General features: G+C 39.3%; 1 protein-coding gene across 1 annotated transcript in view; it reads right to left on the reverse strand.

The window, feature by feature from the left end:
- The window catches only part of PHEX (phosphate regulating endopeptidase homolog X-linked), a 284,982-nt gene that overhangs the window by 68,423 nt on the left and 200,741 nt on the right, over nucleotides 1-15,818 (reverse strand). The window contains exon 13 of the mRNA XM_044283956.1: nucleotides 3,955-4,032. Within this exon, the coding sequence (XP_044139891.1) occupies nucleotides 3,955-4,032 (78 nt within the window). The remainder of the gene's footprint in view (nucleotides 1-3,954; nucleotides 4,033-15,818) is intronic.

Below are 15,818 nucleotides of genomic sequence, written 5' to 3' on the forward strand. Positions count from 1 at the left end.
TCGGGATGGAGACCTGATCATTATTATTTTCCCTTATAACATGGTTATAAGGGAAAATAATAGCATTCTGAATACAGAATGCATAGTAAAATAGCGCTGGAGGGGTTAAAAATAATAATTTAACTCACCTTAATCCACTTGCTCGCGCAGCCCGGCATCTAATTCTGTCTTGATCTTAGCTTTGTGTAGCAACAAGGACCTTTGGTGACGTCACAGTCATCACATGATCTTTTACCATGGTGATGGATCATGTGATGACCCGAGTGACGTCACCACAGGTCCTGTTGCTACATAAAGCTAAGATGAAGACAGAAGGAGATGCCGGCTACGCGAGCAAGTGGACTAAGGTGAGTTAAATTTTTTTTATTTTTTTTAACCCCTCCAGCGCTATTTTACTATGCATTCTGTATTCAGAATGCTATTATTTTCCCTTATAACCATGTTATAAGGGAAATTAATACAATCTACAGAACACCGATCCGGTTTGGGTACCAAACATGCGCGATTTTTCTCACACGAGTGCAAAACGCAATACAATGTTTTGCACTCGCGTGGAAGAATCACGGGTATTCCCACAACGCACCCGCACATTTTCCTGCAACGCCTGTCTGAAAGAGGCCTAAGGGTGACATTTGTCAGAACCATGTTTTCCTACTTATCAAAAGTTGTCAGCCCCGTAATATATGTGCCTCCAGTATGTGACGGCACAGATACGCAGGACATACACTGTATATAGTTAAGATAGTTGACACTGTAATCACTAAATCCCATTGCACTGGTCCTCCATGTAGTACTCATGCCTCGGACAGTTTTTCTAAGTTACTGCTCACCGATCCGTTGCGCAGGACATGCTCAGTTTCCATTCACCTGTGGGCAGTGCACTATGTCTCTGTGCATCGATCACCTGTGCAATACAGATTACTAAGTCCTGGCGCAGACTCAGAGGTATGTCTATGGTAGGTACAATACAAGTCTATGCACACCTAGATGATGCGCATGACGCTATGTACGTCACTCCACCAGCACACCACCATAGGTGGACTGTCAAGGAGGCGTTACAATGTAGAGTTGAGTGATAGGTGCTTCTCATGGATGGATAATTATAGTAATGGCATGTGCCTTCAGCTTATTGGACATTACAGATTACAATATTGATTAGCAGGTCATTTATACCTTGTTTGCAACGATCCTCCTCATTGCTGCCCTATACCCCTGATGAAGCCCTGATGATACCCCTGATGAAGCTACTAACTGCGGGGGGGGGGGGGGGGGGGCAGTTAGTAGGTTTTAGTTGTCTGAGTCTGGTCCTGTGCAGTTCTCTAGCAAATATGTAGCCAGTTTATGGTGTTACATGTTCTCTCAAATAATTATGTAACCAGTGTATGGAGTTACACCATTATCAGTGTAATGATGTAACTCCATACACTGGTTACATAAATTGTTACATCAATTGTTAGCGCATCAACCATCAAACATTGTCGCATACAGCGCCATTATCTTGACTGGCAACACTGATAAGGTAGTGTCACAGAGATAGTGCACGTCTCTGTCATCTATGAACCAAGTATCACATAAACACGCTTGATACACGGACTGGACACAGCTGTTTTTAACCTCTTGTGGTTGCTCACAGAGCCATTTTAAAGGCAATCAGTAAAAGTTATGTTTTATAGGGAGAAATTATCAGGGTCAAGTTTGGGTATTTAACCTAATAGGCCTCTTTTTTGTTGATTGCAAAATTGTACACACCCATGAATAATAAAAAGGAGGAATCTATGAAATCCTATACATGTACAACAGATCTCAACCACTGTATTAGGGACAAACCTGGAGGAGCACGGTAAAGACATGAAAGAAGGTAATCCAATCTGTCATTCTGGATGCAGTTTACAAGTATTGGCAGTATCTATCTTTCTAAATTTGGCAGCACTCTGAAGTCAGTGAAATGCATTATTTTAGCCCTTAAAGCTTGAGAAAGGCCCTAGATGACAAGCTGAAACACTGCATCGGACACATGAGTTTATGATTTTACAATTTCACATGCTTTAGAGTGCTGCCAGATTTTAGTTTATTTTACAAGAGGGGGGTTCCAGACATACCCCTTGGATCTGCATTTATATTTCTGCGCTTATATTTTGTTGTTGTGTCTATCTACTAAATCTATCTATCTATCTAATACTTATCTTAAACCTTCTTAAAAATACAACTCAACTTAAGGCTTCATGCACACAACCAGTTGTGTGCATCCGAGTCCGTTCTGTAATTTTTCACAGTTTAGCGGAGGACCCATTCATTTCTACGGAGCTGTGAAAAAAACCCGATAGTCCTCAGTTCTTTCTCCGCGTCCGTGATCCGTGATTCCAGTCCGTCAAAAAAATATATCCTGTCCTATTCTTGTCAGTGGAAAACGGAGGACAGACCCATTCAAGTCAATGGGTCCGTCCCAAAAAACGGATGCACAACTGGTATGTCATCCGTGTCCGCGTACGTTTTTTTCTACAAGACCTTGGTGCAATAAAATTAAACTTTTCATTAACCTTCCTTTTTTTTTCTCGGTCAGACAAAAAAAAAAAGGAGGACACAAGGAAACACAACTGAAGCAAAATCGGACACGGACCACTGAAGCCAAATCACTGACAGTGAAAAAACACTGTCGTGTGCATGAGGCCTTAGGGGTATCTAAACCTTTTCTGAAAAAAAAAAAAGTACTACTCAGAGTGCTCTGGCCTTTTGGCTTTCATAAGCTAGGCTCAGCTTTTTGAGCATGAGGAGTATAGATGCATAAAGGCCAAAAGGACAGAGCACTCAGTGCTGCAATTCTTCCCATTTGCTTATTTGTTAATAAATCTTTAGCTACCCTTTTCCCCTTCCCACTTCATGCTGTAAATGTACAGTGTGGCAAGCTGAGCACTAATGCATGTATGGCATGGAGATGGCAGCAGCTGAGGAACAGAGCCGCCGGCACCAAACTATTTTTGGTTCTCATTCTTAATGCCACTGAGGAAGAGGTGAGGTCACCTCGAAACGCGTCTGGCGGATTAAAGGAACCAAACTATAGACCAAATCATCCTGCAGGATTAAGGATTAAGGAATCGAAAAAGCAAGGACTATACAAGATTTCCAACAAAGTTCAACTTTCTTCCATTTGATACCAAGAGATGCTGACAGCTGAATGAAATCAACATACCGCAGAGACAAGTGCTTTAGACTTGGGTGAGTCAGCTTAACTGTGAGAGGGACGCCTACACAGCAAGCACAATCGAATTTTATAACAAGATTATCTACACTAAATTATTTATTCGAAAATCACCCATTGATGAACTATAACTGCATTATTCTATTGCGAATATCAGATCTCTTTTTGGTACAACTCAAGGAAATATATGGAGAAACTATTGATTGAAAATAGAGCAACTATAATATAATATAATACGAACACTTTGTTGCAACTAACTCTATACTGGAACATGTTGGACTGTCTATATGAATAAGACAACAAGTATTCTTAGCGAATTTCTACAGACATATTCGTATAATATAAGAAATTTTCTAAAGACATTCTGCTATCCAATATCCAAATTTTTTATCCGATTATTTAATTGATTTTTTATTGCATTATAAATTGACTCTACCACATTTATCTATTATATATTAATATATGGTTATTAACATTCTATACTGTGTGTATAATTAATGTATATTGTCATCTATATTTTTTCTCTTTTTAAGTTCATTATTTTAATATTTTAAATACTTTTAAATATTTTTAAATACTAATAAATGTGTTATACATGTGTGAAATACAGATGGTGAGTGCCTGCTGATTATTTTATAGTTTTATAGGGAGTTTGCTAGTGACCGATTCCCTTTAATATCATAAAACAAACTAAGACAAACAGTAAAACAACCATAAAAAAATGAATTTATAAATATTGATGTTAGCATTTCACTTACTGTTTTAATGTCTTCATTAATGTAGGTTTCATTCATTAGAAACCCAGGGTACCCTACTTTTGCCATTACCGATTTTGCCTGTAAAACATTAAGTAAAATACAAAAAAAACTGTTAACTATAAGAAAATTATTTGCTTAAAATAAGACAAAATCAATAGAGGAGGACATACAAAATCTATCTATTGTTATTATTAGGTACATTCAGGCATTATGTTAGCACAGGAGAAGATGTATTTCTTACTATGGTAGCAGGTGATGATATGATAACTGTACATAGGTGGAAGTGCAAATAATAACGTGGATAAATAATGTGGATGTCCGGTCAGTGACTTAACATGCCACTTTATCTAATGATTACATGCTATATAGAATAAATAAGCCGTCTAAAATACAGCCCTTCATTAGTGAGATAGAATCAGTCATTATTACATTATTGTGCTTTTAGAAATCATTTCACTATTTTACCACCTTCTGCTTTCTCGTGTTTCCTGGTGGGCTATTACACCAAATGTGTTGGGCCCAGATGTAATGACTGCCCCTGCAAACTGTAAAGCTACAGTCATGTGAAAAAATTAGGACACCCTTTGAAAGCATGTGGTTTTTTGTAACATTTTTAATAAAAGGTTATTTCATCTCCGTTTCAACAATACAGAGAGATTAAAGTAATCCAACTAAACAAAGAAAACTGAAGAAAAGTCTTTTCAAGATCTTCTGTAAATGTCATTCTACAAAAATGCCTATTCTAACTGAGGAAAAAGATAGGACACCCTCACATGTATTCCCTCTTAAATTGGCTCAGATCTCACACAGGTATATCACACCAGGTGCACATAATTAGTAGATCGTTACTCTGCATGTTGAATGAGGCTTGCCCTATTTAAACCTCAGACATTTAGTTTGGTGTGCTCCTGACTGTTGAAGTGAGAGTGAGCACCATGGTGAGAGCAAAAGAGCTGTCAGAGGACTTCAGAAAAAAGATTGTAGCAGCCTATGAGTCTGGGAAGGGATTTAAAAAGATCTCAAAAGATTTTGAAATCAGCCATTCCACTGTCCGGAAGATAGTCTACAAGTGGAGGGCTTTCAAAACAACTGCCAACATGCCCAGGACTGGTCGCCCCAGCAAGTTCACCCCAAGAGCAGACCGCAAGATGCTAAAAGAGGTCTCCAAAAACCCTAAAGTGTCATCTCGAGAACTACAGCAGGCTCTGGCTACTGTTGATGTAGAAGTACATGCCTCTACAATCAGAAAGAGACTGTACAAGTTTAACTTGCATGGGAGGTGTGCAAGGAGGAAACCTTTGCTTTCCAAGAGAAACATCGAGGCCAGACTGACATTTGCCGGAGATAAAGTTGACAAAGACCAGGACTTCTGGAATAATGTTCTTTGGACAGATGAGTCCAAAATTGAATTATTTGGACACAACAGCAGAGGACATGTTTGGCGTAAACCAAACACAGCATTCCAAGAAAAGAACCTCATACCAACTGTGAAGCATAGAGGTGGAAGTGTCATGGTTTGGGGCTGCTTTGCTGCAGCAGGACCTGGTCAGCTCACCATCATAGAATCCACGATGAATTCTACTGTGTATCAGAAGGTGCTTGAAGAACATGTGAGACCATCAGTTAGAAAATTAAAGCTGAAGCGGAACTGGACCATGCAACATGACAATGACCCAAAACATACTAGTAAATCAACCAAAGATTGGCTGAAAAAGAAGAAATGGAGAGTCCTGGAATGGCCAAGTCAAAGTCCAGATTGGAATCCCATTGAGATGCTGTGGGGTGACTTGAAAAGGGCTGTACGTGCAAGAAACCCCTCAAACATCTCACAGCTGAAAAAGTTCTGCATTGAGGAGTGGGGTAAAATTTCCTCAGACCGATGTCGAAGACTGGTAGATGGCTACAAGAACCGTCTCACTGCAGTTATTTCAGCCAAAGGAGGTAACACTCGCTATTAGGGGCAAGGGTGTCCTATCTTTTTCCTCAGTTAGAATAGGCATTTTTGTAGAATGACATTTACAGAAGATCTTGAAAAGACTTTTCTTCAGTTTTCTTTGTTTAGTCGGATTACTTTAATCTCTCTGTATTGTTGAAACGGAGATGAAATAACCTTTTATTAAAAATGTTACAAAAAACCACATGCTTTCAAAGGGTGTCCTAATTTTTTCACATGACTGTACATCAGTGTGTTTAGATTAAACTAGTTCCTAGAAGAGGCAAGAGAAGGAGTGGGCGGGCTTGTGATGATTGTTATAAAGCGGATGTGGATCTGCTGTGTCATTTGTACCAATTTGACTTAAGGCTAAGGGTGTTATCTAATTGGCCCCCTTGGTCTTCACCCTTTACCCCTGTACAGTGATCTGGATTTTACTGCAGGGGAACCATCTTGGAGTAGTCTCTGTTCAAGTGATGACTGAGGTCAGGGTGGGCAGCAAAGGGTCATATCTGGGAAACAGACAGAATTCAGTACAAGGACACTAGCGGACTAGAACCTATTGCTCGGGCACCTTCCCAAAGTAAGCTAGCCAGCCATTTGCTAGGGAAGAATAGGTTATGCGCCCTTTAAGACCTGAGGAGTGACACTCTATAGGCAAAGAGAAGCCTATCCAGCAAGAAGCATGCTGCAGCCTGCATGGAGAAACAGACCTAGTCCAGTGGCCAGGCCTGCTGGGAATGGAGAACGAGAGGACAGCAGGTCTAAGCTGTCAGGACAAAGAGGAGTTAATCAGAGTGACGACAGCCACAGACCACAACTGTAGCAATATGCCTGCCTGCAATGTGGAGAAGGAAAGAAAATGTTTATCATGTAGAGTCTAATTAGGGGTCTTGGGGCAGAGCCTTCATCTATACTGAACATGCACAAGTCTACTGCTCATTTGATAATTACTTATGCTGTTATCCTTGCACACGTATGATATAGCATCAATATGAAAATCTGTGTATCAACTCATAATAAATTAGACCCTAGTGCCCAGTGATTAGCTACGAAGTCAGCTCCAAAGAGTACCGTCTTCTGCTAGGTCTTTGGAGCTCATCATTTGATCAGCAGTTTTCTTCAAGGCACAACAGATTAGACACGTTAAAGAGGTTTTCCAGGCTCCTGATAGTGATAACCTATCCCCAGGATAGGTCATCAATATACAAATGTTGGGGGTCTGACATCTGGCATCCCTGCCGATCAGCTGTTCCCTGCAGCTTCCGTCTCCGCAACTAGAACTCAGAAGCATGGTTAAGTTCAAAGTGTAGTGGCTGTGCCAGGTCACTGCAACTCAACTCCCATCCAAGTTAATTCAACCCGGCAAGGCGAAATACACTTATAACAAAACTGCGCTTCCAGCTCATTATACTGATATGTGCTGATATTTTATATAAAGGTTCATTAATAAAATGTATAAAATACAAACAGAGATAGTGGTAGGGTGGGACATCTGCAGCAGGGTCTCCACATTTGACATAGTATTCCATGAAGTAAGCAATCTAATTTAATTTCCTGCTTTAGCTGCATGCAGGTTAATGTACAGGCAATTTAAACATATGCTGACACATTATTGTTTGGTTGCTTCCGGCTTCATTGAAGCTGCTTCTATGTGATTAGATTGAAAAGAGATACGACATTACACTCACACTAAATCACAAGTTATATGGTCTGTAACCTATAACACTGTTGCCGTTGTGCAGTTTGCTGGATACGGTACTCAATATTTCTCTAGTAAGTGCAGCACAGTTTTGCTCTTTATTGGAAGGTGCCATTTATTTTCTGAATTGGAAGTGAATACATTTAAATATATAAATAATTTGGCAATAATAGTCAACAGTACAGTATAAAGTAACGTTTATAGATAGCGTAGTATATAGAATAGGGGATACTGGTAAAGAGAAATAATGGTCAATGAATTTACAGTGGCAAAGTACAGTTTATAATGTAGTATGTAGTATAGTAGATAGTCAAATAATAGTCAAGACATATATAATGGACAGTGCAGTTTATGTATATAACATACAAGGGATACTCAACTGGCGGACCACGGTTGCCAACTGTCCGGACCTCTGCATGTCCTGCATTAAACTGTATCTGTGTACTCAGGACCAGGGGCTTAGCAACAGGGGAAGCAGAGGAAGCTTCTTTGGGGCTCAAACTTAGAAGGGGCCCACCCAGGATGAGGACTCAAAGATTCAATCGCCAGGGCCCCCTCAACAGTACATACAGAGACACTGTAGAAATAAGACAGAGCTGCAGCCGGGCCTCGTCTGAGAGAGCGATCTTGACTAGATCTTGCAAATTTCCAATTTTCAATTTCTCTACTTCTATAATGAATAGTAATACCTAATAAACTCATAATTTACACAGAAATAGTTATTACTTTACATTCCCCATATGTCTACTTCATGTTTGAATCATTTTGGGAATGATATTTTATTTTTTAGGGATGTTACAAGGCTTAGAAGTTTAGAAGCAAATCTTGAAATTTTTCAGAAATTTTCAAAAACACAATTTTTAGGGACCAGTTCAGGTCTGAAGTCACTTTGCGAGGCTTACATAATAGAAACCACCCAAAAATGACCCCATTTTATGAACTACACCCCTCAAGGTATACAAAACTAATTTTACAAACTTTGTTAACCCTTTAGGTATTCCACAAGAATTAATGGAAAATAGAGATACAATTTCAAAATTTCACTTTTTGGGCAGATTTTCCATTTTAATAATTTTTTTCCAGTTACAAAGGAAGGGTTAACAGCCAAACAAAACTCAATATTTATGGCCCTGATTCTGTAGTTTACAGAAACACCCCATATGTGGTCGTAAACTGCTGTACGGGCACACGGCAGGGCGCAGAAGGAAAGGAATGCCATACGGTTTTTGGAAGGCAGATTTTGCTGGACCGTTTTTTTTTTACACCATGTCCCATTTAAAGCCCCCCTGATGCACCCCTAGAGTAGAAACTCCAAAAAAGTGACCTCATTTTAGAAACTACGGGATAGGGTGGCAGTATTGTTGGTACTAGTTTAGGGTACATATGATTTTTGGTTGCTCTATATTACACTATTTGTGAGGCAAGGTAACAAGAAATAGCTGTTTTGGCACCGTTTTTATTTTTTGTTATTTACAACATTTGTTTGACAGGTTAGATCATGTGATATTTTTATAGACCAGGTTGTCACGGACGCTGCGATACCTAATATGTATACTTTTTTTTAAATTTATGTAGGTTTTACACAATGATTTCATTTTTGAAGCAAAAAAAATCATGTTTTAGTGTTTCCATAGTCTGAGAGCCATAATTTTTTAAGTTTTTGGGCGATTACCTTAGGTAGGGTATGATTTTTGCGGGATGAGATGATGGTTTTATTGGCACTATTTTGGGGTGCGTTTGACTTTTTGATCGCTTGCTAAAACACTTTATGTGATGTAAGGTGACAAAAAATTGTTTATTTAACACAGTTTTTTTTTTTTTTTACGGTGTTCATCTGAGGGGTTAGGTCATGTGATACTTTTATAGAGCCGGTTGATACGGACGCGGCAATACCTAATATGTATACTTTTATTTATTTATGTAAGTTTTACACAATAATATCATTTTTGAAACAAAAAAAATCATGTTTTAGTGTCTCCATATTCTGAGAGCCATAGTTTTTTCAGTTTTTGGGCGATTATCTTAGGTAGGGTCTAGTTTTTTGAGGGATGAGGTGACGGTTAGATTGATACTATTTTGGTGGGCAAACGCCTTTCTGATCGCTTGCTGTTGTACTTTTTGTGATGTAAGGTGACAAAAAAATGGTTTATTTAGCATTCTTTTTTTTTTTTATGGTGTTCATCTGAGGGGTTAGGTCATGTGTTATATTTATAGAGCCGGTTGATACGGACACAGCGATACCTAATATGTATACTTTTCTCCACCCCCCCTATTTTTTACCAATTTCTTTTAACTTTATTTGGGGAAAATTACGTTTTTGTTTATTTTTACTTGAAACTTTTAATTTTGGGGGGACACTTTATTTTTTTTATTTTTTTTTTCACTTAATTTTTTGCCTCTCTTTGGGACTTGAACTTTTAAGGGTCTAATCCCCTGTACAATGCATTCTAATACTTTTGTGTTGGAATGCATTGGCTGTATGAGTAATACTATGTGTATTACTCATGCACCTTCTGGCCTGTGAGATCCAGGGGGCTGGATCTCACAGGCACGTCACAGGAAGGCAGCGGCGATGCCTCAGGAAGGCATTGCACTGCCTTCCATCGGGTCACCCCTACAGCTGCATGGGGACCCGACGGCACCGCTGCCCGCCGGATAAGGTAAAACCACAAACTGCAGGTCTGAATTCACCCGGCGTTGTGACAGGATGCCCGCTGAATGATTTCAGAGGACATCCTGTTGTGATTAACCCCCGCTGCGCCGCAATGCCGTTTTAAAGTTAGGACGTACCGGTACGTCCTAGGTCCTTGAGGACTTGGCAAACATGGCGTATCGGTACGTCCTAAGTCCCTAAGGGATTAATGACAAGTTCCACTCTGCTGCATTCACAACTTTTATTCTGTTGCATCTCATTTTATGTAAATGATGACACTGTATAGACATTATTATTCAGTAGTTAAAGTTCAATGGTGAATGATTCTGAGCTGGTATGAAGGATAAGCACATTTTGTTCTGCCTAGTAACATCTGGGTGAATTGTGACAGCTAATAAATAAAGCGGCATGGAGCCCACTGCGGCTCAATGTGGTGTTCAGCAACACTGCGGACAATTACTGGAGTATTCTAGGTGCAGCAAATGAGAATTCAGCCAGACACGTCATAGGGATTAGAAGAGAGAACTGCTGCATTGCCGGAATCACAGACAGTACTTTCTCAATAAAATGTCCCAATTTCACTTTGAACAATGAATAGGAATTATCTATTTTTCATGTTCATTGTTTTCATAAATATGTTTATTACACAAAAATATTTGACTTTGAGACAAATAAAAACACCAAAGAAGACCATAGAAAGGTGTTTTCTCCAGCAGAGGAATATTTGTGTTTACAGTGCAACTGGATTATTTCATGGTGGGTCATTTGTGGCAAACCATTAGTAATGTGGCCATGGTCTGTTATATCAAAGCACTGGAATGGACAGATTGCTTGATATTGTATTGTATTGTACTGTGAAGGTATTTTTAAGTACTGATTGGTTCTGTCCCTTTAATTGTGTTCCCTTTTATTATTACCATTCTGTGTAATGATTAGAGATGTCGCGAACATAAAAATTTCCATTCGCGAACGGCGAACGCTATTTTCTGCAAATGTTCGCGAACGTGCGAACTGCAATAGACTTCAATAGGAAGGCGAATTTGAAAACCCACAGGGACTCTTTGTGGCCACAATAGTGATGGAAAAGTTGTTTCAAGGGGACTAACACCTGGACTGTGGCATGCCGGAGGGGGATCCATGGCAAAACTCTCATGGAAAATTACGTAGTTGACCCAGAGTGTGGCAAGTTGAAATCGCAATGTGATTTATAGAACTTGAATTAATCACATTGCGATTTAAACTTTCTCAAATCCGACAGTACATTCTAGCATGGAGTCGTTCCCATGGTGATGGGGACGCTCCATGAGCACGGAAGTCGGCAGAAGTTCTAAGTTGAAATCGCAATTCCATTAATTCAAGTTCTATAAATCGCATTGCGATTTCAGCTTAGAGCTACTGCCGACTTCCGTGCTCATGGAGCGTCCCCATCACCATGGGAACGGCTCCATGCTATAATGTACTGTAGGATTTGAGAAAGTTGTAATCGCAATGCGATTAATACAGGTTATATTAATCGCATTGCGAATTCAACTTAGAGCTGGGTTCCTAATGGTTGTATTGCTAGAATATAACGAAGATTGAGAATATAGTGCTATATTCGTTATATTCATCAATTCTAGCAATACAACCATTAGGAACTTAGCTCTAAGTTGAATTCGCAATGCGATTAATATAACCTGCATTATTCGCATTCCCATTACAACTTAGATCTGAGTTCCTAATGGTTGTATTGCTAGAATTGACAACGAATATAGCACTATATTCTCAATCTTCGTTATATTCTCTCAATATAACCATTAGGAATCCAGCTCTAAGTTGTAATCGCAATGCGATTAATATAACCTGTATCAATCGCATTGCGATTACAACTTTGTGACACTGCAGCTTCAGAATTAATCTAAGATGGATGCTGTCCTTGCTTTTTGATAGGCGGTGGGAGGGTCTGGGAGGGTATGCTGCTGATTGGCTGGAATGTGTCTGCTGACTGTGAGGAACAGGGTCAAAGTTTGCTCAATGATGACGTATAGGTGGCAGACCGAACATGGCATATGTTCGCCCGCAGAGGCGAACGCGAACAAGCTATGTTCGCCGGGAACTATTCGCCGGCGAATAGTTCTGGACATCTCTAGTAATGATGTGCCTTGTAATCTAGTACCCATCCCCCATTGTGCTGATAAGATCACATTCCTGAGTGACTGGAGGAGGGGCTAACAGGTTTAAACTCTGTGAAACACATATGTTCAAGGCACTCCATTGAAGACCTCATTCTAGGTAGGATGTAAGTATTGATTTTCCCTATCTGTTGTACACCCCGGGGTGTCGTCCATGTGCTACGACATGGCGACCGGAGTGCCACCCCATATTGCATCGCCAGTGATTATTATTTACTTTTTACTATTCTGTATCTGTTTTATCATATATTTAATCACATTTACTAAATATATTCATTCACTTAGCCGGTGTAAGTTTATTCATTCTCAAATCTTTTAAATTCTTGTTATGTTACATGTATCTATAAAGGGTCCCCCTTGCCCAGGAGATGGTAATCCTCACAATCACATAAGCAATGTAATGGAGCATCCTACGGTGACCTAAAATCCTACTCAATAATGTGATTTACAGCAACAGGATCTCAAAGTTCAGGTAAAAGAAAAACACATTTGAAACTGACTTGGATCCTGAGGTCTATTTCTTAATAGAGGGTTAATAAATAACTTACTAGACTTTATTACTGGCATGTCCAGCACAGCATAGTGGACGTGCACATCTCTACAGATAAAGGTCAGGTTTCCAGAACCATTTCGTCTGGTGGACCCACGGAACCTTTACAAGATAAGCTGCGCTATCCATACAGGAGGCAGTTAAACTGATAAAGGTTAATCTAATCAAATATTATAATAAATGTTTAAATGTTCTAAATTTTTATATTAAATATTTCATTCGTCTATACCACATAAGAAACAGATGTCTAATGTACATATCGGTAAATGATTTTCAGATACAAATCAACAAAGCTGCATGACACAATTACATGGATGAATTGGCTATGCAACTTTTGAGCTAACAGGGAGACTGTTTAGGCAGAAAACAGCCTGCCGGTGTTCTCCAGATCCGAAATCGCCGGATAGGGCAGCGTGCCTGCCGGACCCCATTGACTTAAATGGGATACAGCCACTTCCAGAAACGCAATGATTTTTGTCCTGCCGAAACCCAGCATTTATGCCAGGGATCGGCCAAATCCCTGCCAGATCCCATTATAGTCAAGTGTGAAGTTAGCCTAAAATAGATTTGCATAGGTTTTATACACAGAAGGCCCTCAGAGACATTTTCTCTGGTGGACCCAAGGAACCCCAGTCTATCACTGAGGGTGAAGGTCTAAATATACTTAGGGCTAGCTCACACGTATGTTAGAAAGGTGTGACAGAAGTCTTGTTTTGTAGAACAAGAAAGTGTTCCATGCAAGGTGTTCATGGACAGCATACTTGACAAGGAGAAGGTATCTGATACTAGACCGGGTAGAGCAGCATTTGTCAACATTAAAGGATTTATACATCAGAACAGTTATAACAGCAACCATGAACATAATATTGTTGTCAAAACATCAAAGATATATTTGCTACCGTAACTTCTAAAGTTATCATGCCAAGAGTGACACCACAGTAACATCTAAGTGGTTGTAAGGACAGCAGTGATCTATCAAGGGTTACCACATAAACATTGATATGATGAGGGTTACCATGGCAATGTTTAAATCTGAGTGGTTACCATAACAACTGTGATTTTTCAGATGGAAAATAATGTTGTCATGCCAGTGGTTATTACCTTCTAATAGTTATTATGACAACAATGAAACTCTAATCCCAGACCCAGTCACTATATGGGGTTACTGTGCTAACCCTAATATAACTGGTTGTACAATAGCATTGATGTAATTGTAGTTGGCATGTCAACTGTGATATTGTAATAGATACAGATACAGTGACAAGTTAACATCTGGAGGTTTACCATGACAACTAGTGAGCAAATCTGAGTTCACAAATTTCACAAAATTCAATTCGCCGCAAAGCCGAATTTCCTCGTGCTTTGTGGTAGCAAATCAATTTTCCCTGAAATGGTGTTAAAAAATAAAATAAAAAATCATACTTACCTCATCCATTTGCGTGGTTAAGTATGATGTCGCAAGAAAAGTATAATTTTATTTTTTATTTACACTCTGTTATTATTGTCAGGTAGCGATCAGCTATGAATGCGGTATCTGAGGGGCACAACCGCCACTCCCTGTCATTGTACCCACTACTTGCAACGAAATATGCTTCGTGACAAAGTAATTCATGACAAAGGGAATTGTTTTGTAAAATTCAGCAAAGCAGCTGAATCAAATTTTTTTATTTTTTTATTATTTTACTCATCTCTAACCTTAAACATACACGGGTTCATTTTGGCGTATTTATGTAGCAGATTTTGTTGCAAAGGTGTTTTGCAGCAAAATCTGCTGTGTTTCCCCGCTCACTCCAATTTTGCAAAGTGGGTAGAAAAGAGGGAGAGACTAGGGTGGGGAAGGAGGCGGGCTGGCAGACCCATCTCATCCGTCATTTTCTGTGACAGTTTTGTTGCCTAGATGGTGGTAGCAAGCGCCAAAGTTATGTAGCGGCCATTCCTCAACATAACTGTAGCGCATCCACCAGCAGCACAGAGGGATTAAGACCAGCATCTAAATCACCAGTCTTAATAAATATCCCCCACAGGGTTTTGCCACATCAGCAGCGATATCAGAGCAGTTCCCATGATGGCTGTAAAATTCTAATAGTAACATTATTAGAGCTGCCACACCAAAAAAAATAATCTTTGGGGCTGTCATGACAAGCTAGGCTTCAAAGGGTTATGATGAGGTTATCCTTATAAGTATTTATACAGTTGTCATGACAACTATTAGATCATAAAGGATAATTTAGGAATAGTAAATGTAAAACGCTTGGTTAAATTATTGTAGTTCAAATGTCATTCTAATGAAGAACTGGGCAAATATGACATGACAAGGTTTACTACAGCATAGAACAAAACATACAATGCAACAGCTCTCTGCAAACCAAATAAAGTACAAAAATGAATTATATTGGTTATGCCATGCTTATAAATTAGAGATGCTTGGCAAATCACTTTGAACAAAATTATTTGAGCCCATCTGCCGCACGTCAAGGCGATCTCTGTAAGACGGGAACCTAACACTAAGTTCAACCTGTTAAGTGCCATTACAGCAACCATGAAGTTCAGGGGGTGTACAGTCATGGCCAAAAGTTTTGAGAATTACATAAATATTGAAAATTGGAAAAGTTGCTGCTTAAGTTTTTATAATAGCAATTTGCATATACTCCAGAATGTTATGAAGAGTGATCAGATTAATTGCATAGTCCTTCTTTGCCATGAAAATTAACTTAATCCCAAAAAAAAACTTCCACTGCATATCATTGCTGTCATTAAAGGACCTGCTGAGATCATTTCAGTAATCGTCTTGTTAACTCAGGTGAGAATGTTGATGAGCACAAGGCTGGAGATCATTATGTCAGGCTGATTGGGTT

Source organism: Bufo gargarizans, chromosome 3 (assembly GCF_014858855.1).
Source record: "Bufo gargarizans isolate SCDJY-AF-19 chromosome 3, ASM1485885v1, whole genome shotgun sequence".
NCBI classification, from domain to species: domain Eukaryota; kingdom Metazoa; phylum Chordata; class Amphibia; order Anura; family Bufonidae; genus Bufo; species Bufo gargarizans.